Source organism: Narcine bancroftii, chromosome 1 (genome assembly GCF_036971445.1).
Source record: "Narcine bancroftii isolate sNarBan1 chromosome 1, sNarBan1.hap1, whole genome shotgun sequence".
Lineage (NCBI taxonomy): Eukaryota > Metazoa > Chordata > Chondrichthyes > Torpediniformes > Narcinidae > Narcine > Narcine bancroftii.
The window spans coordinates 480,666,396-480,689,702 of NC_091469.1; the positions used below are offsets into that span (position 1 = coordinate 480,666,396).

A 23,307-nucleotide genomic window follows, 5' to 3' on the forward strand; every position below is an offset into this window, starting at 1 on the left:
GAAAAAGTTCTTCGCTGTCCACATCACCTCCAATCTTAGTGTCATCTGAAAACTTGCTGATCCAATTTACCAAATTATCATCCAGCTCCCTGAGGCACACCATTGTCACAGGTGAGAAGGAATCATCCAACACTATTCTCTGCCTGGCTTCTCCCATCCAGACATTGTCGAATCCAGTTCACTCCTTCACCATGAATACCGAACGTCTGAACCTTTCTGACTAACCTCCCATGTGAGACCTTGTCAGAGGCCATACTAAACTCCATGTAGACAACATCCACAGCCTTTCCTTCATCAACTTTCCTGGTATCCTCCTCGAAAATCTCTACAAGTTTGGTTAAACATGGTTGACTTACCACGCACAAAGCCATGTTGACTACTCCTAATCATTTCCTGGCTATTCAAATAATTGTATATTCAATCTCTTCGAACACATTTCAATAATTTACCTACTACTGATGTCAGGCTCACCGACCTATAATTTCCAGGGTTACTTTTGGAACAATGCTGTTTTAAAAAATAAAATCCTCCATACAAAGCTAACCACTCAGATCTTCAATTTTGTGCCTTACTATCCTTTTGTTCTTAATACTCCAGTGCCTACTCCAGTTTCAAGGACAGTTTTTTTTTCTGTTAGCAGAATCAAATAGATGTTTCACTGGGTGAAAAAAACATGATGCCCTCACATTAACTGTCTATACCATGCATTCTTTGGCTACTCTAACACTACATAGTCAGCCCATACTCCACAAATCTCCTCCCACCCATAGAACATTACAGCATTGAAACAGGCCCTTCTAGTCTGTGCTGAACTAATACTTTGCCTAGTCTCACTGACCTGCACCCAGACCATATCCATCCATGTACCTGTTCAAACTTTTCTTAAATGTTAAAATTGAGCCCGCATTCACTAGTTCAGCTGACAGCTCGTTCCACACTTCCACCACTCTCTGTGTGAAGAAGTTCCCCCTAAACTTATCCCCTTTTACCATTAACCCAAGTCCTTTAGTTTGTATCTCACCTACCCTTAGTGGGAAAAGTCTTCTTGCATTTACTCTGTCTGTACCCCTCATAATGTTATATACCTCAGTGAAATCTCCCCTCATTCTTCTGTGCTCCAAGGAATAAAGTCCTACCCTAGAACAACCAGGTTCTCAATATATATCCTCACTAGATTACAGCCTTGGAAGCCCAACCACCCTCTCAGCTTCTTCCAGGAGCAAGAGATTATGGGCTGAAATAACCAGTTTCATCCAATGAACACTGATACTATGTTTGGAAAAACAAACAAAAATAATTAGTATGCTACGAACAGAAATCAGTCCATCACAGAAATCAAGCACACAGTTCTGTCTGATTTCAGTCCAGGTTTTATTCCATGCAGATTCGTACCAGCAAAATTACATGCTACAGTCAACTGTGACAATGTGGCTAACAGTGCTACCCAGTTCTGGAGTCAATCCATTTTGGGATTGTCAGTGCAGGTTCACTAATGCTACTTGCTGGGCCCACAACCGCAAGCCCAAGGTCTACAAGGTGCAAATCTGTTTCAGTGTTGCTCATAAGGCCATTGGCATGCCATTGGGAAACCAAGAGTCCCGATAATCTTCAGTTCGATGGAAATCATCTGACTACGTGCTCTGGTGCTCGTTATCCATTGTCAGCGCCTGTGGGAAAAAGCCAACAACAGTGCTCTCAGTTTCACTACCAAACCTGCACTCTCCAACAGGATGGGATTAACATTGACTTCTCCGCTACCCCACTCCCTGTTCTCCCTCTCTTCCCCATCCCTCCTCTGTCTTCTTTCCTCCAGCTCTCCACCTCCTACCCTTTCCATTCACAGACCCATCCCACCTCCCCTTGTTTGCTGGGGTGCTCTCCTTCATCCACCTATTACCTCGTGCCTATAGTACTGTGCTCCTATCCTTTCCCACCCACCATTTTGTTTGGGTGCCTGTCTACATTTTGTCTACACCTTGATGAAGGGCTCAAGCCTGAAACATTGGTTATGTCTCTTTATCTTTGCTCTATAAAGTCCACTGTTTGGCCCGCTGAGTTTCTCCAGTGTTGTGTTTTCACGTGTACCACATCTGCGGGCTCACTGACCAGTTCCTTTCTGATTTGGACATGCACACCTCAACTAATAGTTGTCATGTTGCACATAAGCCCTTGTCTATGATGACGTCCAGTTACTAGTTCCATTTCTGCGACTGCCCCCCAACACTTGCATCAATGCGCTCAGGGCAATTTACAGAGACCAATTCACTGACCGACCTAGGATGTGGAGCACCCTCGGAGAATGTGCAAACTCCGCACTGACAGTGCCCAAGGTCGGGATCGAGCCCAAGCCACTGGAGGTGTGAGGTAGCAGTTTTAAATTAAATTTAGACATTCACCACAGTAGCAGGCCCTTTCGGCCCACAAGCCTGTACTGCCCAATGGACTTCAACCCAGGTATGTTTTGAAGGGTGGGAGGAAACCAGAGCAGATACGGGGAGAATGTACCAACTCCTTTCAGACAGCCAGGGGTTTGAACCCCGGTTCTAGTACTGTGCTAACCGCTACGCTAACCATGCCACCCTAATATCTAATTTTGCTTTGCTTGCAAAGAGACAAAATGTCCCCTGCAACCACTGCAACCGTGTCTGCCTGTCCCACATCGGACTTGTCAGCCACAAACGAGCCTGCAGCTGACGTGGACATTTACCCCCTCCATAAATCTTCATCCGCGAAGCCAAGCCAAAGAAGAAACTGTAATACGAGTCTTGTCCTAACAGAACACAAATCATTGTCCAGCACAGTACAGGCCTTTCAGCTTGTGCCAATGTATATGAACGATCTTTTTTCCTATCACACACCCATAACCCTCTATTTTTCTTTCAATCATGTGCCTGTTGAAAGAGTCTTTTGAATGTCCCTATTGTACCAGTTCCACCACCATCCGTGGCAATGTATTCCAGGCTCCCTCCACTCAGCTTAAACAGATTGCTATTGTTGACCCGGTAAAAAGGTGTCAACCCTATCTAATATTCAATATCTTACACACCTCTATTACGTCACCTCTCATCCTTCAACAGTCCAATCCAGGCGACGTCCTGATAAATTTCCCCTGCACTCTTGCCGAAGTGTCTCCTTCCTTTCTTTAATGAGGTGACCAGAACCCGACGCAATACTCCCAAGTGTGGTCTAACTGGAGTTTTATCAAGCTGCAACACTGCTTCATGGCCCTTGAACTCAAGGGCACCACCCCAAGCACCCTGTCAATTTGTGCGGCATCCTTGAGGAATCCACAGACTGGACCCCAAGATCTCCATGTTCGTTCATATGGTATGCGAAGAAGATACGGTTTGAAGCAGGAAATTGAGAGTTCAATTAGTGTACCCAACCATGCCATTGTTAACCCAAGTACACACTTGAAACAAACTCCAGGCCTGAGGCTTTATGGGCTTGCCAAGTATCTGGATTACATCATGGCTCAGTTGAGAGCTCTCACACGAATCAATTGGTTTGATTCCCGCCCCAGAATTGGAGAATTGTCTGGGCTGTCACCCTGGCACACTTTGGAGTGTTTCATATTGCTGCAGTGTTTCATATTCTTTCTTTCGAAGGAGGCTTAAAACTTCTAACCCTCTCAATGCAAATAAAATCCCACTAGACCATTTCAACCAATAACCATATAACAGTACAGAAACAGGCTATCTTGGCCCCTCTAGTCCGTACTGATCTAAGTGATCTCTAGTCCCACCTACCTGCACTTTCCCCATAACCCTCCAAGTTGAGGTTCTGGATTGGAAAAGAGCAAATTTCGTAGGAATAAGAAGGGATTTGGGGAGTATTGAGTGGGACTGGATATTTTCAGGTAAGGATGTTAATGAAAAATGGAGGATATTCAAAAAAGAAATTTTGAGGGTACAGAGTAGTTATGTCCCAGTGTGGATCAAAGGAAAGGCTGAAAGTCATAGGGAGGCTTGGTTTTCGAGCAATATTGGAAATTTGGTTAGGAGAAAAAGGGAGGTGTACAAGAGGTATAAAGAGCAGGGAGCTGAGAAATTGAAGGAGGACTACAAGGAGTGTAGAAGGAATCTTAAGAAAGAAATTAGAAAGGCCAAAAAAAGGCATGAAGAGGCTTTGGCTGACAGAGTAGAAATAAATCCAAAGGGTTTCTATAAGTACATTAAAAGTAAAAGATTAGTGAGAGATAAAATTGGACCCCTTGTAGATAGCGAGGGTAGGCTGAGTGAGAAGTCTGAGGAAATGGGGGAAATTTAGAATGATTTCTTTGCCTCGGGGAAAAAAATGTTGAACCAGTTGAAGTAAAGAAAAATAGTGGGGAGGTCATGAAGCATATAAGGATAACCGAGGAGGTAGTGATGGCTGTGTTAAAAAAGATAAAGGTGGATAAATCTCCCGGACCGGACAAAATATTCCCTAGGACACTCAGGGAGGCTAGTGGACAGTTAGTGGGGCCATTAACAGAGATATTTAGGATGTCACTGGCCACGGGGGTGGTACCAAAGGATTGGAGGGTGGCGCATGTGGTTCCTCTGTTTAAGAAAGGGTCCAAATGCAAACCTGGGAATTATAGGCCTGTAGGTCTGACGTCTGTGGTGGGCAAGTTGATGGAAAGTGTTCTGAGGGATGCTATTTACAAATTTTTGGAGGTATAAGGATTGATAGGGAGTAATCAGCATGGTTTTGTCAGGGGTAGATCATGCTTGACAAACCTGATTGAGTTCTTCGAGGGGGTTACAAAAAAGGTTGATGAAGGGAAAGCTGTGGATGTTGTCTATTTGGACTTTAGTAAAGCTTTTGAGGCGGCGGTGGCCCCGATCCGGGCAGGAGCAAGGGGGAGACGGCAGCCCCGGCCTCGGTCGAGTGAGGCAGGCGGAGGCCCCGGCCCGGGCAGAAAGTTGGAGGCGGTGGTCCCAGTCTGGGCACAGGGAGAGCAGCGGCGGCCCCGGCCCCGGTCCGGGCAGAGGGTAGGCGGCGGCGGCCCCGATCCGGGCAGGAGCAAGGGGGAGACGGCGGCCCCGGCCTCGGTCGAGTGAGGCAGGCGGAGGCCCCGGTCCGGGCAGAGTGTTGGAGGCGGCGGCCCCGGTCCGGGCAGAGTGTTGGAGGCGGCGGCCCCAGTCCGGGCAGTATGGGCCGACCTAGGAGGGGAGGCAGGCCCCTCCAGCCCGGGTAAGAAAACTGCATAGGAGAAGGCCACTCCGATATAAAACCTACGACCCAAGGACCTCGCTGCCACGTCCCAGCTTGCTTGGCCACGGCACATGCGCAGGCCCGAGGACAGGTCCACGTCCTCCCCCTCCACGTCCTCCCCCTCAAAAGATGCTCACAAACTCAAGCTAGCATGCTGGAACATCAGAACCATGCTAGACAAGGCTGACAGCCACCGACCTGAACGTCGGTCTGCCCTCATTGCACATGAACTCCTCAGACTTGACATCGACATAGCCGCTCTCAGTGAAGTCCGCCTGGCAGATGTAGGCAGCCTCCAAGAACGCGGCGCAGGCTACACACTCTATTGGTCTGGCAAGCCTTTGGATGAACGACGCCTCTCTGGTGTAGGCTTCATGGTCAAGAACTCCATTGCCTCCAAACTCGAAAACCTCCCGACAGGCCACACGGACCGGATCATGTCCATGCGACTCCCCCTTCAAAACAAGCGTCGCAACACCCTCATCAGTGTCTATGCTCCAACCCTCCAGGCAGAACCAGCAGAAAAGGACAAGTTCTACACTGACCTGCGCAACCTCATTCAACGCACCCCTACAGCCGACAAGGTTGTCATCCTTGGCGACTTCAACGCTCGCGTCGGCAAAGACTCAGAAACCTGGCCAGGAATCCTGGGCAAGCATGGTGTCGGCAAGTGCAACGACAATGGGCGCCTCCTGTTGGAGCTCTGCGCAGAACAGCGGCTTGTCATTACAAACACCCTTTTTCAGCAGAGGGACAGCCTTAAGACCACCTGGATGCATCCCCGAACCAAACACTGGCACCTCCTGGACTACGTCCTGGTGAGAGAAAGAGACAAACGAGATGTGCTCCACACCAGGGTCATGCCCAGCGCGGAATGCCACACTGACCACCGGCTGGTTCGCTGCAAGCTCAACCTTCACTTCAAGCCAAACCCCAGGAACAGTATAGCCCCTAGAAAGAGGTTCAATGTTGGAAACCTGCAGTCAGACGAAGTGAGAGGAAACTTCCAGGCAAACCTCAAAGCAAAGCTCGAGGATGCAATCCGCCTCACGGACCCGTCCCCTGAAACCCTCTGGGATCAGCTGAAGACTACCATACTGCAATCCACTGAAGAGGTACTGGGCTTCTCCTCCAGGAAAAACAAGGACTGGTTCGACGATAACAGCCAGGAAATCCAGGAGCTGCTGGCAAAGAAGCGAGCTGCCCACCAGGCTCACCTTACAAAGCCGTCCTGTCCAGAGAAGAAACAAGCCTTCCGTCGCGCATGCAGCCATCTTCAGCGCAAACTCCGAGAGATCCAAAATGAGTGGTGGAGTAGCCTCGCCAAGCGAACCCAACTCAGCGCGGACATTGGTGACTTCAGGGGTTTCTACGAGGCTCTAAAGGCTGTGTACGGCCCCTCACCCCAAGTCCAAAGCCCGCTGCGCAGCTCAGACGGCAAAGTCCTCCTCAGCGACAAGATCTCCATCCTCAACTGATGGTCAGAACACTTCCAATCTCTTTTCAGTGCCAACCGCTCAGTCCAAGATTCCGCCCTGCTCCAGCTCCCTCAACAGCCCCTAAGGCTAGAGCTGGATGAGGTCCGCACCCATGAGGAGACATATAAGGCAATTGAACAACTGAAAAGTGGAAAAGCAGCAGGTATGGATGGAATCCCCCCAGAGGTCTGGAAGGCTGGCGGCAAATCTCTGCTTGTCAAACTGCATGAGTTTTTCAAACTTTGTTGGGACCAAGGAAAATTGCCTCAGGACCTTCGTGATGCCATCATCATCACCCTGTACAAAAACAAAGGCGAGAAATCAGACTGCTCAAACTACAGGGGAATCACGCTGCTCTCCATTGTAGGCAAAATCTTCGCTAGGATTCTCCTAAATAGAATAATACCTAGTGTCGCCGAGAATATTCTCCCAGAATCACAGTGCGGCTTTCGCACAAAGAGAGGAACTACTGACATGGTCTTTGCCCTCAGACAGCTCCAAGAAAAGTGCAGAGAACAAAACAAAGGACTCCACATCACCTCTGTTGACCTCTCCAAAGCCTTCGACACCGTGAGCAGGAAAGGGCTTTGGCAAATACTAGAGCGCATCGGATGCCCCCCAAAGTTCCTCAACATGATTATCCAACTGCACGAAAACCAACAAGGTCGGGTCAGATACAGCAATGAGCTCTCTGAACCCTTCTCCATTAACAATGGCGTGAAGCAAGGCTGTGTTCTCGCACCAACCCTCTTTTCAATCTTCTTCAGCATGATGCTGAACCAAGCCATGAAAGACCTCAACAATGAAGACGCTGTTTACATCCGGTACCGCACGGATGGCAGTCTCTTCAATCTGAGGCGCCTGCAAGCTCACACCAAGACACAAGAGAAACTTGTCCATGAACTTCTCCTTGCAGACGATGCTGCTTTAGTTGCCCATTCAGAGCCAGCTCTTCAGCGCTTGGCGTCCTGTTTTGCGGAAACTGCCAAAATGTTTGGCCTGGAAGTCAGCCTGAAGAAAACGGAGGTCCTCCATCAGCCAGCTCCCCACCATGACTACCAGCCTCCCCCCACATCTCCATCGGGCACACAAAACTCAAAACGGTCAACCAGTTTACCTATCTCGGCTGCACCATTTCATCAGATGCAAGGATCGACAACGAGATAGACAACAGACTCTCCAAGGCAAATAGCGACTTTGGAAGACTACACAAAAGAGTCTAGAAAAACAACCAACTGAAAAACCTCACAAAGATTAGCGTATACAGAGCCGTTGTCATACCCACACTCCTGTTCAGCTCCGAATCATGGGTCCTCTACCGGCATCACCTACGGCTCCTAGAACGCTTTCACTAGCGTTGTCTTCGCTCCATCCTCAACATTCATTGGAGCGACTTCATGCCTAACATTGAAGTACTCGAGATGGCAGAGGCCGACAGCATCGAGTCCACGCTGCTGAAGATCCAGCTGCGCTGGGTGGGTCACGTCTCCAGAATGGAGGACCATCGCCTTCCCAAGATCGTGTTATATGGCGAGCTCTCCACTGCCCACCGTGACAGAGGTGCACCAAAGAAGAGGTACAAGGACTGCCTAAAGAAATCTCTTGGTGCCTGCCACATTGACCACCACCAGTGGGCTGATATCGCCTCAAACCGTGCATCTTGGCGCCTCACAGTTCGGCGGGCAGCAACCTCCTTTGAAGAAGACCGCAGAGCCCACCTCACTGACAAAAGACAAAGGAGGAAAAACCCAACATCCAACCCCAACCAACCAATTTTCCCCTGCAACCGCTGCAACCGTGTCTGCCTGTCCCACATCGGACTTGTCAGCCACAATCGAGCCTGCAGCTGACGTGGACTTTTACCCCCTCCATAAATCTTCATCCGCGAAGCCAAGCCAAAGAAAGAAAGCTTTTGACAAAGTTCCCCACAGGAGGTTAGGAAAAAAGGTGGAGGCATTAGGTATAAATAAGAAGGTAGTGAAATGGATTCAGCAGTGGTTGGATGGAAGGTGTCAGAGAGTAGTAGTAGAAAATTGTTTGTCCAATTGGAGGCCGTTGACTAGTGGAGTTTCTCAGGGTTCGGTCCTGGGTCCACTATTATTTGTTATATATATTAACGATCTGGATGTAGGGGTAGAAAATTGGATAAGCAAGTTTGCGGATGACACAAAGATTGGTGGTGTTGTGGACAGTGAGGTAGATTACCGTAGATTAAAAGGTGATTTAGGAAGGCTGGAGGTGTGGGCTGAGAAATGGCTGATGGAATTTAATGCAGATAAATGTGAGGTGCTGCATTTTGGAAAGGCAAATTTAAATAGGTCATATACATTGAATGGTAGACAATTGAGGAGTGCAGAGCAACAAAGGGATTTAGGAGTTATGGTAAATAGTACCCTCAAGGCTGATACTCAGGTAGATGTTGTGGTGAAGAAGGCATTTGGAATGTTGGCCTTCATAAATCGGAGTATTGAATTCAAGAGTAGGGAGGTTATGATGAAATTGTACAAGGCATTGGTGAGGCCAAATTTGGAGTACTGTGTACAGTTTTGGTCACCAAATTATAGGAAAGATATAAACAAAATAGAGAGAGTGCAGAGAAGGTTCACGAGAATGTAGACAGGATTTCAGGGTCTGAGTTACAGGGAAAGGTTGTGCAGACTGGGGCTTTTTTCCTTGGAGTGTAGAAGATTGAGAGGGGACTTGATAGAGGTGTTTAAGATTTTAAAAGGGACAGACAGAGTAAATGTGGATAGGCTTTTTCAATTAAGAAAGGGGGAGATTCAAACTAGAGGACATGGTTTAAGATTGAATGGGTAAAATTATAAGGGGAACATGAGGGGAAATTTCTTTACGCAGAGGGTGGTGGGGATGTGGAATGAGCTTCCGGCAGACATGGTCGAGGCGGGATCATTGGTTACATTTAAGGAAAGACTGGATCGTTACATGGATAAGAGGGGACTAGAGGGGTATGGACCGGGTGCTGGTCAGTGGGACTAGGAGGGTGGGGATTTGCTAAGGCATGGACTAGTAGGGCCGAACTGGCCTGTTCTGTGCTGTAAGTGGTTATATGGTTAATCTCCTCACATCTACATACCTACCCACTTCTCCTTAAATGACAAAATTGAATTCGCTGCAACCAACTCATTCCACTCAGCCACCGCTCTCTGAGTGAAGAAGTTCCCTCTCACGTTACTTCTAAACTTTTTCCCTCTAACTCTTAACTTGTGACCTCTTGTTTGAATCTCACCTACCCTCAAAGGAAAGAGCCTATTCACATCTACTCTATCTACCTGCCTCATAATTTTAAATACTTCTATCAAATCCCCCCTCAACCTTCTACGCTCCAATGAATAAAGACTTCGTCTAATCAATCTTTCTTTTAAATCTAGATACTGAAATCCAGGCAATATTTTAGTAAATCTTCTCTGCACCCTTTCTACCTTATTGATATCCTTTCTATAATTTGGGGACTAGAACTGCACACAGTATTCCAAATTTGGCCTCACCAATGCTTTGAATAGTCTTAACATTACTTCCCAACTCTCCTATATTCTATGTTTTGATTTAAAAAGGCCATCATATCAAAAGCCTTCTTTACCACTCTATCCACAAGAGATTCCACCTTCAAAGAATGATGAACCATTATTCCTAGATCTTTCTGTTCTTCTGCATCCTTCAATGCCCTCCCGTTTACTGCATTGTCCTGTTTTGATATTTTTTTCCAAAATTAAACACTTCACACTTCTCAGTATTAAACTCCATCTGCCATCTTTCAGCCCACTCTTCTAAGCATTCCAGTCCTTCTGAAAACCTTCTTCACTATTCACAACTCCACCTATCTTTGTATCATCTGCATATTTTCTAATCCAGTTTACCCCTCCATCATCCAAATCATTAATGTGAATGACAAACAAGAAGGGAACCAATACCGATCCCTGAGGCACACCGCTCGTCACCAGCCTCCATCCTGACAGACAGTTGTCCACCATGACTCTCTGGTATCTACCTTCTAGCCACCATTGAACTCATTTGACTAACTCAACATTAATACTTAGCGCCTGAACCTTCTTTATCATCCTTCCATGTGTATCCTTATTGAGGCCTTACTGAAATCCATTTAGACAACATCTACCCTCATCAACCTTCCTAGTCATCTCCTCAAACAATTCAACAAAATTTGTCAAACATGACCTTCCACACACAAACCCATATTGAGTATTCCTGATCAGATCCTGTCTCTCTAGATACTTAAATATTATCTCTAAGAATACTTTCCATTAGCTTACTGACCACCAACGTCAAACTTTCAGGTCCTATAATTGTTAGGCTTACTCCTCGAACCCTTTTTAAACAGAGGAACCACGTTTGCAACACGCCAATCCTCTGGCGCCATGCCCCCCTCTCTGATAACTTTTGAAAAAAATCACTGTCACAGCCTCTGCTATTTCCTCCCTGACTTCCCTCTAGGTCCTGGGGAAAATCCCATCGGGACCTGGAGACTTATCCACCTTTATATGCTTCAAAGGCTCCAATACCCCCTCTTTCCCGATCCCTACATTTTCCATAATTACCCCTTTTGCCTCTCTCATCCAACACAATTCCATATCCTTTTCCCTAGTGAAAACTGAAGAGAAGAACTCGTTCAATATCTCCCCCAGCTCATCACAGTTGTCCACTCTGATTCTCTAAGGGCCCAATTTTATCCTTCACTCTCTTTTTGCTATTTACATACTTGTAAAAACTCTTTGGATGTACTTTCACCTTGTTCACTATAGCCACCTCGTACCTTCTTTTCGCTTTCCCAATTTCTTTCTTAAGATTCTTTTTACAATCCATGTATTTTCCAAGCATCTCGTTTATACTTTGTTTCTTATATTTAATGTAGGCCTCCCTTTTATCTTGAACCAACTTTCTAATCTTCCTTGAAAACCACGGCTCTCTCAAACTTTTGGCTCTGCCTTTTATCCTAACAGGAACCTAAAGATTCTGTACTCTCAAAATCTCACTTTTAAAAGACCTCCAATTCTCCTCTACCTCCTTCCCATAAAACAAATCAGCCCAAACCACTTAGAATGTTTTCCACATCAAGGCAGTGATTCTGATGTGAGGGATAGAATTTCTTTTTACATTTTAAATTAAATTTAGACATGCAGCCCAGTAACAGGCCCTTCCAGCCCAAGAACCCATGCCTCCCTATTAACCTACAACCCCAGTACTTGTTTTACTGTAGGAAGAAAGACCAGAAGATGACGGGGCAGAATTAGGCCATTGAGCTCATTACTTAGCTGATATGTTTTCCTCTCAGCCCTTTCTCCTGCGTTTTCCCCTTAACACCCTTATTAATCAAGAACCTATCAACCTACTCTATAAATCTACCCAATGACTTGGCCTCCACAGCCGTCTGCAGCAACAAATTCCACAGATTCACCACTGAAGAAATTTCTCATCTTTGTTCTAAAGGGATGTCCTTTGGCTCTGAGGGTGTATCCTCTGGTCCCAGACTCTCCCACTACTGGAAACATCCTCCTCACGTCCAGTCTATCTAGTCCCTTCAGCATTCAGTAGGCTTCAGTGAGATTCCCCAACCCCCATTCTTCTAAACTCAAGCAATACATCAAACACCAGGGTCCTGGCCAACATTCCAATTTTGGACTCCTTGATCCTCCCATGATGAAATAGAATTGGCCCCTCAAAGTTTGTGGCATGGAGGTGAGTTTCCTCAGGGACAATTAGAAGATCCAGCAATGGACTCACCTCACTACCTTCCTGAGGCTGGCCCTGTTTGGTGCGTGGACTGGTCTGTAGTGGCTGAGGTCAGGAGGTAGACTTGCAGTGATGGTGAATGCCCGGGTGTTCATTGCGGGCTGCAAGGGGGACACCATTGCCTTCTCTGTCCTCTCATTCACGTCGCTCCATTCTTCCTGAGAAGGGTTTGCGGCCACGTCGGATGTCCGGGAGGAGGTAGAGGTGCCCGATCTCCTCAGAATTCTTCTGCTTGCATTCGAGTCCTTGGATGAATGCTGTTTTTTCTTCCTGGCTGGGTGGCTGTGTTCTCCCCAGCACCTGGCATTGTTGGTCAGAGAGTTGAGGCATCCAAGAGAATACCGATGTTGCACTGACCTCAGGGCTGGAGGCGAAACCGATTTCTTTGGCTGTGTGAAAGTGTGAATGGTCTTAGTTATTTCTCAGTCCAACATTAAATGCAATTGTACTGTGACTGGTCACGGTGACCAGTCCATGATCCATATTAGGACATAGAATATTATAGCACATGGCCCTTCAGCCCATGATGTTGTGCAGATCTACGTAAATCTGCTCCACAGCAATCTAACCCTTCCCTACCTCGCACACACAACCCTTAACTTCTCACTGAGTCAATTCTCTGGGCAACACACACATACAAAATATCTGTGCACTAAAAAGAGGGACAATAAGGCCATTTCCTGCATTACACTGGACAACAATTTTTTTCAAAAGGGTTGCTTCCAGATTTAAAAAAAAAATGGAGATTATGATAGACAACTTCAAGCTGAACACAAATATAATTTCAGATTTGCTGCATCACGTAGTTGGCCAGCATTGATGGATTCCAGTTGTCCTGATACAATTTTTCCATGGCCGCATTGTCCTGGTGAAGCATTTCACCACGTTTGCCACTGACTACACCAAGATCAGCAGGGAAGAAATCCAAGTGCGAACGCAGAAAATGAATTTTCAACGACATGTTTCGCTTCATGGTTTTATAGGCTTGAAGCATGTTATGAATCAGCTGGGTGTAATTGCCAAGAACATTCTCAACAACATCTTTAAATGCCTTCCATGCATACCCAGGCATACTTGGACTGACCAACACAGCTTGCTTTGTGGACAACATACTAATAATCTTAAAATATGACAGAAAATCACAACAAAAGATTATCTCTAAACGGTAAGTGAAAGGAAATTTTAAGGTGATTTTTGTGATCCACAACCTAAAACCCATAAAATACATCCAAAAGTGTTCAGAAAGCAAAATCTTTGTTGTCCAGTGTTATCACCCTGCATGTGACAGAGCCAGTAAAACAGTAATTTGCCAACCATCACCCTCTGGGCTCTAACTGGAGGTCACCTCCAGGCTTTGAGATGCAACATTAACCTAAACTCATTCTGCCCTCACATATTGATGTAAATAATCTCATGGAATTAGATGAGATACATTCCAATATTTATCCCTCAACCAGGTGCAGTTAGTCATCGAGCCACACAGTGTGGAAACAGGCCGTCCAACCCAACTTGCCAAAATGTCCCACCCACCCATATTTGGCTCACTAAACCCATCCTCTCCAAGTATTTGTCCAATTTGTTTCAATACCATCTGCCTCAACCATCCACTCCGGCAGCCAATTCCATGCACCCACCACCCTCTGTGTTAAAAAAAATTAACCCTTCAGGTTCCTGTTAAATTTGGCTGCCCCTCACCTTAAACCCATGTCCTCTGGTTATCGATTTCCCAATTCTGGCTAAAAGACTCTCTGCGTTCACCTGATTTGTTCCTCCCACAATTTTATATGCTTTAATGAGATCGTCCCTCACCCTCGAGCATTCCAAGGAATAGAGGCCTCCCCTCCTCAACCTCTCCCTATATCTCGGACCCCTGAGTCCTGGCAACATTCTCAAAAACCTTCTCTGCATTCTTTCACCCTGATAATATCTTCCCTGTGGCAGATGGTCGTATGCAATGTTTGTTACAATACTTTTTTTTAAAAAATTGAGTTAGGTCTAAAACAACTTGCTGGATGAACTCAGCTGCCTGCGCAGAATCAGTGGGAGAGAGAGAATGTTTGGGCGATGCTTCATGTTGAAACCCTGATGAAGGACTTCAACCTGTTGTTTAAATGTGGCTCCAGATTCCAGTGTCCACAGACCCTTGTGCCTCTGGCTATATAGAAAGTCCTTGAGGATGTCTTGAAACTGATGGATGCTGTTCAAGTGAGGGATCTGGTGGCCCCTGGACCCTTCCTGGTTGCTTCACTCCAATTCACCCACACCCTGTTTCTTCCAAATTTCAACCTCAGGTATCATGAGAAACACCAAAGATGCAGATACTGGAATCTTGAGCATGCAAAGAATTGCTTGGAGGCCCTCGGCAGGTCAGACAGCATCCATGGGAAAAAGGTTATAAATTTAAATTTAGACATACAGCACGATAACTGGCCATTCCGGCCGACTAGCCCGTGCCACCCAATTCAACCTGCAATCTCTGTATGATTTGGAGGGTGGGAGGAAACCGGAACACACGGAGTGCAGACAGCTCGGGATTTGAACCCCGGTTGCTGGCGCTGTAACAGCATTGCGCTAACCACTAAGCTAACCTCGGCCAGTCAACGTTTTGGGTGGGAATCCTTGATGAAGCTATGTGTCGATATAGGGTCCTGGTGACCTAACCATTTCTACCCCTGGACGGTATCTGATCTTCTGCTTTTCCCGGCAATTCTGTCTGATGGTGGATCATGAGTTTAGATATCCCCTTGTCTCCAAAAACATTGCCCTCTGTAAAGAGCTGTGGTATGTTAGAAATCCTGTATTTGCACAAGTGTCACAATTTTGTCTTGCATTTATTCCCGTCATACCTTTCTATTTATAACGTAAAATATCTCATGCACTGGAACAAATATGGCAAAGTTCTCGTAACACTGAAAGTATCTCTTTCCTTCAAACAAGCCATCGTGCTTTCCACCTGAAATCCAAACAGATAATTAAGAAGTTTTACATTGGGTAACACACCCAAGCATTTACTGCCCTAGTGATAACTGTTGGAGGAGATCAGTGTGGTCTGTTCCACCAACTCACCATGAGGCAAAATTAGGGGAGACATCAGAGCTAAGTTTTTATTTTACACAGAAAATGGTGGGTGCCTAGAAGGCATTGCCAGGGGATGGTGGTGGAGGCAGGTACATTAGGGGCATTTAACAGACTCGTGGACAGGCACATGGATGTAGGAAAAATAGACGGTTAAGGGTGTGAGGTAGGGAAGGGTTAGACAGTTGTGGAGGAGGCTTACATAGGTTGGCACAACATCGTGGGCTAAACGGCTTGTAATGATCTATGAGTTTGTAAGTGCAAGTCTGGTTGAACCTGGAACCACATAGCTTAAGGCATATCCTGCCTTGGAGCCCGAGTTCCACCGCTGAATCCTTTTGGAAGCTCCCTTGCAGAGAGCAGACATGAAGGAAATATTCTGTCGATCATTGTTCGCACGCAATATCTGGGATCTCATTATCAGTCCTCTCCACATCTACATCAGGAAGTGATCAGCTTTATACATGCCAAGACTTCTCTCTCTTCTCTCCTTCTCTCTCTTACACATCCTCAGGATTCAGGCGAGTAGATTTAAGACAGAGATGAGGAACTGCTTCTCCAGAAAGCAGAGAATCGTGGAATTCTCTGCCCAAGGAAGCTTGTGGAGGAATGTGGTGTAGCTAAGTTTGCGGATGACACCAAATTGGAAGAGCAAATTGTAATGAGGATGTGGAGAGTCTGCAGAGGGATATAGTTAAGCTGGATGAGTGGGCAAAGGTCTGGCAGATGGAGTACAATGTTAGTAAGTGTGAGGATATCCACTTTGGCAAGAAAAATAAAAGAGCTGAATATTATTTAAAGGGTGAAAAAGTACAGCATGCTGTTGTGCAGAGGGACTTGGGAGGGCTTATGCATGAATCGCAAAAAGTTAGGTTGCAGGTGCAGCAGGTTATTAAGAAGGCAAATGGAATGTTGGCCTTCATCGCTAGAGGAATTGAATTCAGGTGTAGGGAGGTAATGTTGCAACTGTATAAGGTACTGGTGAGACCGCACCTGGAGTACTGTGTCCAGTGCTGGTCTCCATATTTGAGGAAGGATATACTGGCTTTGGAGACGGTCCAGAGGAGGTTTACTAGGTTGATCCCTGGGATGAAGGGGTTGACTTATGATGAAAGATTAAATCGTCTAGGATTGTATTCGCTCGAGTTCAGAAGAATGAGAGGAGATCTTATAGAAACATATAGGATTATGAAGGGTATGGATAGGATAGATGTAGGAAGGTTTTTTGAGCTGGCCGGGGAAACTAAAATGAGAGGACACAGACTCAAGATTCGGGGGAGTAGATTTAGGACAGGGATGAGGAAAAATAGTTTTTCCCAGAGAGTAGTGAATGTTTGGAATTCTCTAACCAGGGAAGTGGTTGAGGCTGCCTCATTAAACATATTTAAAATTCGGTTAGATAAATTTTTACATGATAGTGGAATTAGGGGATATGGGGAGAAGGCAGGTAGATGGAGTTAGGTCATAAATTAGATCAGCCATGATCGTATTGAATGGCGGAGCAGGCTCAATGGGCCATTTTTGGCCTACTCCTGTTCCTATGTTCCTATATAGCACGGTAACAGGCCTTTCCGACCCATGAGCCTGTGCCACCCAATTAACCTATAACCCTTGTACGTTGTGAAGGGTAAGAGGAAACCCACGCAGACGCGGGGTTATTATTTTGGAGGAAAAGGGGTATTAAGGGTTATGGGGAACAGGCAGGTAAGTGGAGCTGAGTCCACAGCCAGATCAGCCATGGCAGAGCAGTCTTGACAGGCCGGATGGCCCGATGCCTGTTCCTATTACTATGTTCTCAATGTATTTGACATTTCTACCCTATGAAAAACACTCCTATCTCTCCTGGTTAAACAAGAAAATCTGCAGATGCTGGGATGGGGAAAACTCAGCAGTCAAGCAATATCCACAGGAAGTAGACAATCAACATCCATCAGAAGGGCTCAGGCCTGAAACGTTCTACTTGCTATGGATGGTGCATGACCTGTGATTTTCTCGAGCACCCTTTGTGTCTCATCTATCTTATCCAAGCCTCTCATAATTTCATTAATTTCTATCAGGTCCTTCCTCAATCTCCGACATTCCAGAGAAACAATCTACCTGGGGGAAAGGTCACTCCCCAACCTCTCCCCATCCGTTTCTGTACTGTCTCTCTCTCTGCACAGCTGCAACATGACTTGCCCACGTTTATACTCAATGCCTGACCGATGAAAGCAGGCCTGTACCACACCTTTATTACCGAATCTGCTTGTGTTACCACTTCCAAGGAGCTATAGATTTCACCCGCAACTTCCCTCAGTCCATCTGTGCTCTGAGGAGACCTGCCACTTGCTGTCAACTTTCCCCTGACCCATGACCTTCCAACAAGCAGCACCTCACACTTCCCCAGTTTAAACTCCATCTGCTATTTCTCCACTCCATCTGTTGTGTTTAGAACATAGAACATTATAGCACAGTGCAGCCCACGATATTGTACTGACTCCACAACAGTCTAGCCCTTCCTGACCTCGCATCCATAACCTTCTATTTTTCTTACATCCACACACGCTTGTCTAAGAATGTCCCTATTGTACCAGCCTCCACCACCGCCTCGGGCAATGCAATCCAGACACCCACCACTCTCTGTTAAAAAAAAAACTTTATCTCTGACGTCTCCCCTAAACTTTCCTCCACTCACCTCAAACAGATGTCCTCTGGTATTTCCTATTGTTACCCTGGGGGAAAAAGGTGCTGGCTGTCCACCCTATCTCAGCCCCTCATAATCTTATACACCTTGATGAAGTCACCCCTCTGTATTTTTCTGTGGGCTCCCACCCACCCCAAATGAGCACTGGGGCTAAACCCAGTGCACCAAAATAATAATGACCAGGGAGGGATACTCACTAGGTTCGTCCAACTCGACTCCAACAAAGACCGCGTTGGCCATCCCTGAACCATCCAAATGGCCGATGTAGCGAGCAGTGCCTGACTTGTTGCCGTTTCCAATCACGTAATCGTTCACGTTAATGGGAAGTTTCTGTCTGTGAGAGGACCAGAAGATGCATCACTTGACCTTTCTTCAGAAATAACATTGTTCGGTGAGAGAGGAACACCACCCCAGAAACAGGAACATATTTTGTTCCTTTCAAGTTTATTTTCCTTTAGGCCTTTCAATTGAAACAATACTTGTGTATCCATGGGAGTGATCTACTGCATCTGGTGCCGACTTCTCTGGTTTCTACCAACCTAGTTAGATGTTTAGAAGGATGTGGGCCAAATGCAGGCAAAGGAGACTCACCCAAAATACCAGATTGGTTGGCATAGGTGAGTTGGGCCAATGGGCCTGTTCCATGCTGTACAATCCATGCCCCTCCACATCGATCTGTCACTGTTTCCCTTGAAGGTGTCCGTGACACCTGGGCCTGGAAATTCACTGTTTCTCAGAAATGAAACATGAATGTACAGTGTAGAATCAGACCCTCCAGTCATGAGGCCTATCAACAATCCCATTTACCTGCATCGGGGCCATATCGCTCTTTTCCTATCCCAAAGGGTCTAACCCCTGGGTATTCCCTCTTGAGGGAACACCGTGATCAGGAGAACTGCAGTGGATTCATACACAAATGCGCAGGTCACACAGCATCCACAGGGAGTAGAGGGTAACCAATGTTTCGGGACCGAGCCCTTTGCCTGGGATAAGCAGAAACAGGACCATAGAACACCACAGCACAGAAACAAGCCCCTACAGCCCTTCTAGTCTGTACTGAACCATATTTCTCCAACTTCCATTAAACCCCCCCCAAACCTTCTTCCCCCTGTCGCCTTTCCCCCAGCTCTCTCTCTCTCTCTCTCTCTCTCTTCCCCCCCCACCCCCTTTTCCCTCTGTCTCCTTTCACAGAGCCAAAATCTCCTCTTGTCATATCCAATTAGCATCTTTTATTGGTCTGGTCACCTCGCCCAGACAGGATTCAGACTTTATTCTTACACCTTCTGGTTCTTTGCTTATTCCTTGAAGAAGGACTCAGGCCTGAAGCGTCTTTACCCCCTAAGGGTGCTGCGAAACAGGCTGAGTTCCTCCAGCATTTACTGTGTGCTTTTAGGGAAAGAGAGAGACTGTGGGGGGGGAATTATAAGGAAACTGGAGGTCGATGTTAATAATAAAATAAACAACACTGGAGGAAATTAAGCAGGTCCAACAGTGCACTTTATATAGCAAAGATAAAGAAGATACATAACCAACAATTCCAGCTTGATCCCTTCATCAAGGACTGAACAAAATGTATCTTTATCTTTGCTATGTAAAGTACAGTTTGACCTGTTGAGTTTCCCCCAACGTTGTGTTTTTTACTTCGATCACAGTGTCTGCAGACTTTAGTGTTTTACTGAAGTCGATGTTCATGCTGACTGGTTGAGGAGTGCCCAGACAGAATATAAGCAGTTGTTCCTCCAGTTTGGTTTGGCAGTGCATGATGCCATGGGCGGACATGCCAGTGCGGCCATGGTGCAGCGGTTCAAGCAGGTTCACTGCCACCTCCTGATGGCCACCAACGGAAAAACTTATCTATCTCTATCTTATCTATGCCTTCCATAATTTTATACATTTCTATAAGATCCCCCCTCTCATTCTTCTAAATTCCATGTAACTCAATCTCTCCTCATCTCTGGAGTCAACCCGGTGAACCTCCTCTGCACCACCTCCAAACCCAGTCCCTCCTTCCTCAAGTCAGGAGACCAGAACTGCATGCAGTGCTCCAGATGCAGCCTCACCAGTACCTTGTACAGTTGTAGCATAACCTCCCTGCTCCTAACTTCAATCCCTCCAGCAATGAAGGCCACCATTCCATTTGTCTTCCAGATAGCCAGCTACACTTGCAAACCCAATAAGGAAGTGTACCAAATTGAGAGCTCACCTCTGGAGGTGCAGCAGTGGTTTGATCTCCTTGTCATGGCTGTTCCAGCGGCTTGTCAGCTTGTGGTTACTGAAGAAGGAGACGCAGCTGGAGCACCGGCAGCCAACCAGCGGGAAGGGGAAGACAGACGAACGCAAAGCAGCATCAACCAGAAAATCAGGGCTAAGGCGTAAGAGAAGAAAACCAGACTCAGCAATGATGGAGTAAACCGTACATCAGTGGAGGTCAGGTCGGGGGATGCCCCGATCCAGGATACACCAGAGCATCTCCAGGATGGCTCCCGATCTGTGTTACAGCCAGAGCATCTCCTGACTTGTGAGTTCTGCAAACATGCAACGTTCACCAACCCAACATGACCAGGTGCCATTATTTTTGTTGATATCAGTTCCAATAAAGGATATTGCGATGCACAAGCATGCTGGAGAAACTCAGCAGGCCACGCAGCATCATTGAGAAGAGAAGGGTAACCAACGTTTCGGAGCTGAGACCTTCGTCGAGGCATCAGCAAAATAACAGGCGAGCCTCCTGCAAAATGGAGGAACAACACCAGATATTCCCTCTGGGCGCTCTCCAACCAGACGGCATTAACATTGAGTGCTTCAATTCCTGTTAATCCCCTCCACCTCATCTCTCTCTTTCCTTATTCTTTCAGCTCCCGTCCCTTCCCTCTCCTATCAGAGAGCTCCCCCCTCCCCATCACCTCTCAGCTGTTTTCTCTTCTACCCCCTCCCCATCACCTCTCATCCATTAGCTCATGCTCTTTCACCTGTTCCTTCCTCCCTCCTCTTCCCTCCCCTCCCCCACCTCCTCCCACCACTTTATGGTGCCTATCTGTTTTTTGTTTATACCCGACGACGGGCCCAGGCCCAAAACGTTGGTTCCCCTTCACTTCCTGTGGACACTGCGTGACCTGCTGAGTTTCTCCAGCATTTTTGTGTATTGCACTCGACCCCACTGTCCGCAGACTTTCTTGTTCAATAAATGATCTCCTATCCTTGTTATTCGATGTATTGTCATGTTATAGAGAGTTACAGCATGGAAATGAGTCTTTCAGCCCAGTTCGTCCTTCCCGACCCTGTGGTCTCCCTGAGCCGGTCTTGCCTTGTTTTGGCCCACATCTAAAACTTACATCTCCTCTTACCTGTCTAGATGTCTTTTAAACATTTGAATTGTACCATTCTTTACCACTTCCTGTGGCAGGTCCTTCCGTATTTAAATCTTAACTTGTTACTTACAACATGGTAGAAGCCAATTCTGGTCATTGATGCCCGTGCCACCCAATTACACTCAGTTAACTGACAGCCCTGGTATGTTTTGAAAGGTGACAGGAAAATGGAGCACCCGGAGGAAACCCGTGGAGGTCACGGGGAGAACGTACAAACTCCTTACACACAGTGGCGGAAAAGATCCTGGAATGCTGGCGTTTAATAGCGTTGTGCTAACCATGCCCTCCAAACTCTGTATGAAGAAGATTCCCTGCGAGTCTCTTTTAAACATAGGACATAGAACACTTGAGCACAGTACTGACACTCCAGCACACAATGTTGTGTCGAACTATGGAAACCCACAATCTAATCCTTCCATTCTCACACCCATAACCCTCTCTTTTTTTTTAAATCAAAGTGCCTATTTAACAGTCTTTTGAATGTCCCTATTGTACCAGCCTCCAGCATCTGCTTTCCAGGCACCCACCACTCTCTGTGTAATAAACGTACCTCTGTCGTCATCCCTAAACTTTCTTCCCCTCACCTTAAATCAATGGCTTCTAATCTAAAATTAGATTTCCCTTCTCTGGTAAAATGTCTAACTATTTACCTTACCTATGCCCCTCATGAGAAAACCATAGAATACTACAGGACAGAAAAAGGCCCTTCAGCCCATCCAGTTTGTGATGAACTGCCTCATCCCATTGACCTGCACCTGAACCATAGTCCTCCATACCTCTCCCATCCATGTACATGTCCACATTTTTCTTAAATGTCAAAATTGAGCCTGCATTCAGCACTTCAGCTGGCATCTTGTTCCACCCTCCAACCAATCTCTGTGTGAAGTTCCCCCAATGTTCCCTTTAAACATTTCCATTTTCATCCTTAACCCATCTAGTTCTTGTCTCACCCAACCTCAGTGGGAAAAGTCCCATATTTGTTTGCCTCCTTCAAATCTCCCCTTATTCTCCGACATTCCCGGGAATAAAGTCCGAACCTGTTTATCCTTTCTGTAACTTAGTTCCTCAAGTCTTAGCGACATCCCTGTAAGTCTTCATTGCACTCTTTCTATCTTATTGACATCTTTCCTGTAGTTAGGTGACTAAAACTGAACACAATGCTCCAAATATGGCCTCACTAATGTCTTGTACAACTTTACCATAATATCCCACTCCTATACTCAATACCTTGATTTATGAAGGCCAGCATGCCAAAGGCCCCCTTTACGACCGCACATGGTTCACTTTCAGGGAATTATGCATCTGTCTTCCCAGATCCCTCTGTTCTATCATACTCCTCAGTGCCCTACTATTCACTGTGTATGTCCTACCTTGGTATGTTCTTCTAAAATGCATCACCTCACACTTGTCTGCACTAAATTCCACCTACCATTTTTATCCCATTTTTTCAGCTGGTCCAGATCCCTCTGCAAGCTTTGAAAACCTCCTTCACTTGTCCACAACGCCTCCGTTCTTGGTGTCATCTGTAAACTTGCTGATCCAATTTATCACATTATCATCCAGATCATTGATATGGATGACAAGCAACCATGGTCCCAGCACCGATCCCTGAGGCAACACGAGTCACAGGCCTCCAGTCTGAGAAGCAATATTCTACTACCACTGGTTTCTCCCGCAAAGTCAAAATCTAACCTGTTCATTACCTCATCCTAAATACCTTCCTGACCAACCTCCCTTG

General features: G+C 46.4%; 1 protein-coding gene across 4 annotated transcripts in view; it reads right to left on the reverse strand.

The window, feature by feature from the left end:
* Positions 1-1,347: 1,347 nt before the first annotated feature.
* LOC138751916 (uncharacterized) overlaps positions 1,348-23,307 on the reverse strand; it is a 116,141-nt gene continuing 94,181 nt past the window's right edge. For 2 of the 4 annotated variants that reach the window (XM_069914866.1, XM_069914865.1), the window contains exons 7-11: positions 20,405-20,566; positions 18,399-18,535; positions 15,290-15,396; positions 12,435-12,832; positions 1,348-1,667 (exon numbers count right to left, since the gene is read on the reverse strand). In XM_069914866.1, the coding sequence (XP_069770967.1) occupies positions 1,661-1,667; positions 12,435-12,832; positions 15,290-15,396; positions 18,399-18,535; positions 20,405-20,566 (811 nt within the window). In that variant the 3' untranslated portion in view covers positions 1,348-1,660. Of the gene's footprint in view, positions 1,668-12,434; positions 12,833-15,289; positions 15,397-18,398; positions 18,536-20,404; positions 20,567-23,307 lie in introns of those variants that run through there. The other 2 variants (XM_069914869.1, XM_069914867.1) reach the window with 2 other exon arrangements.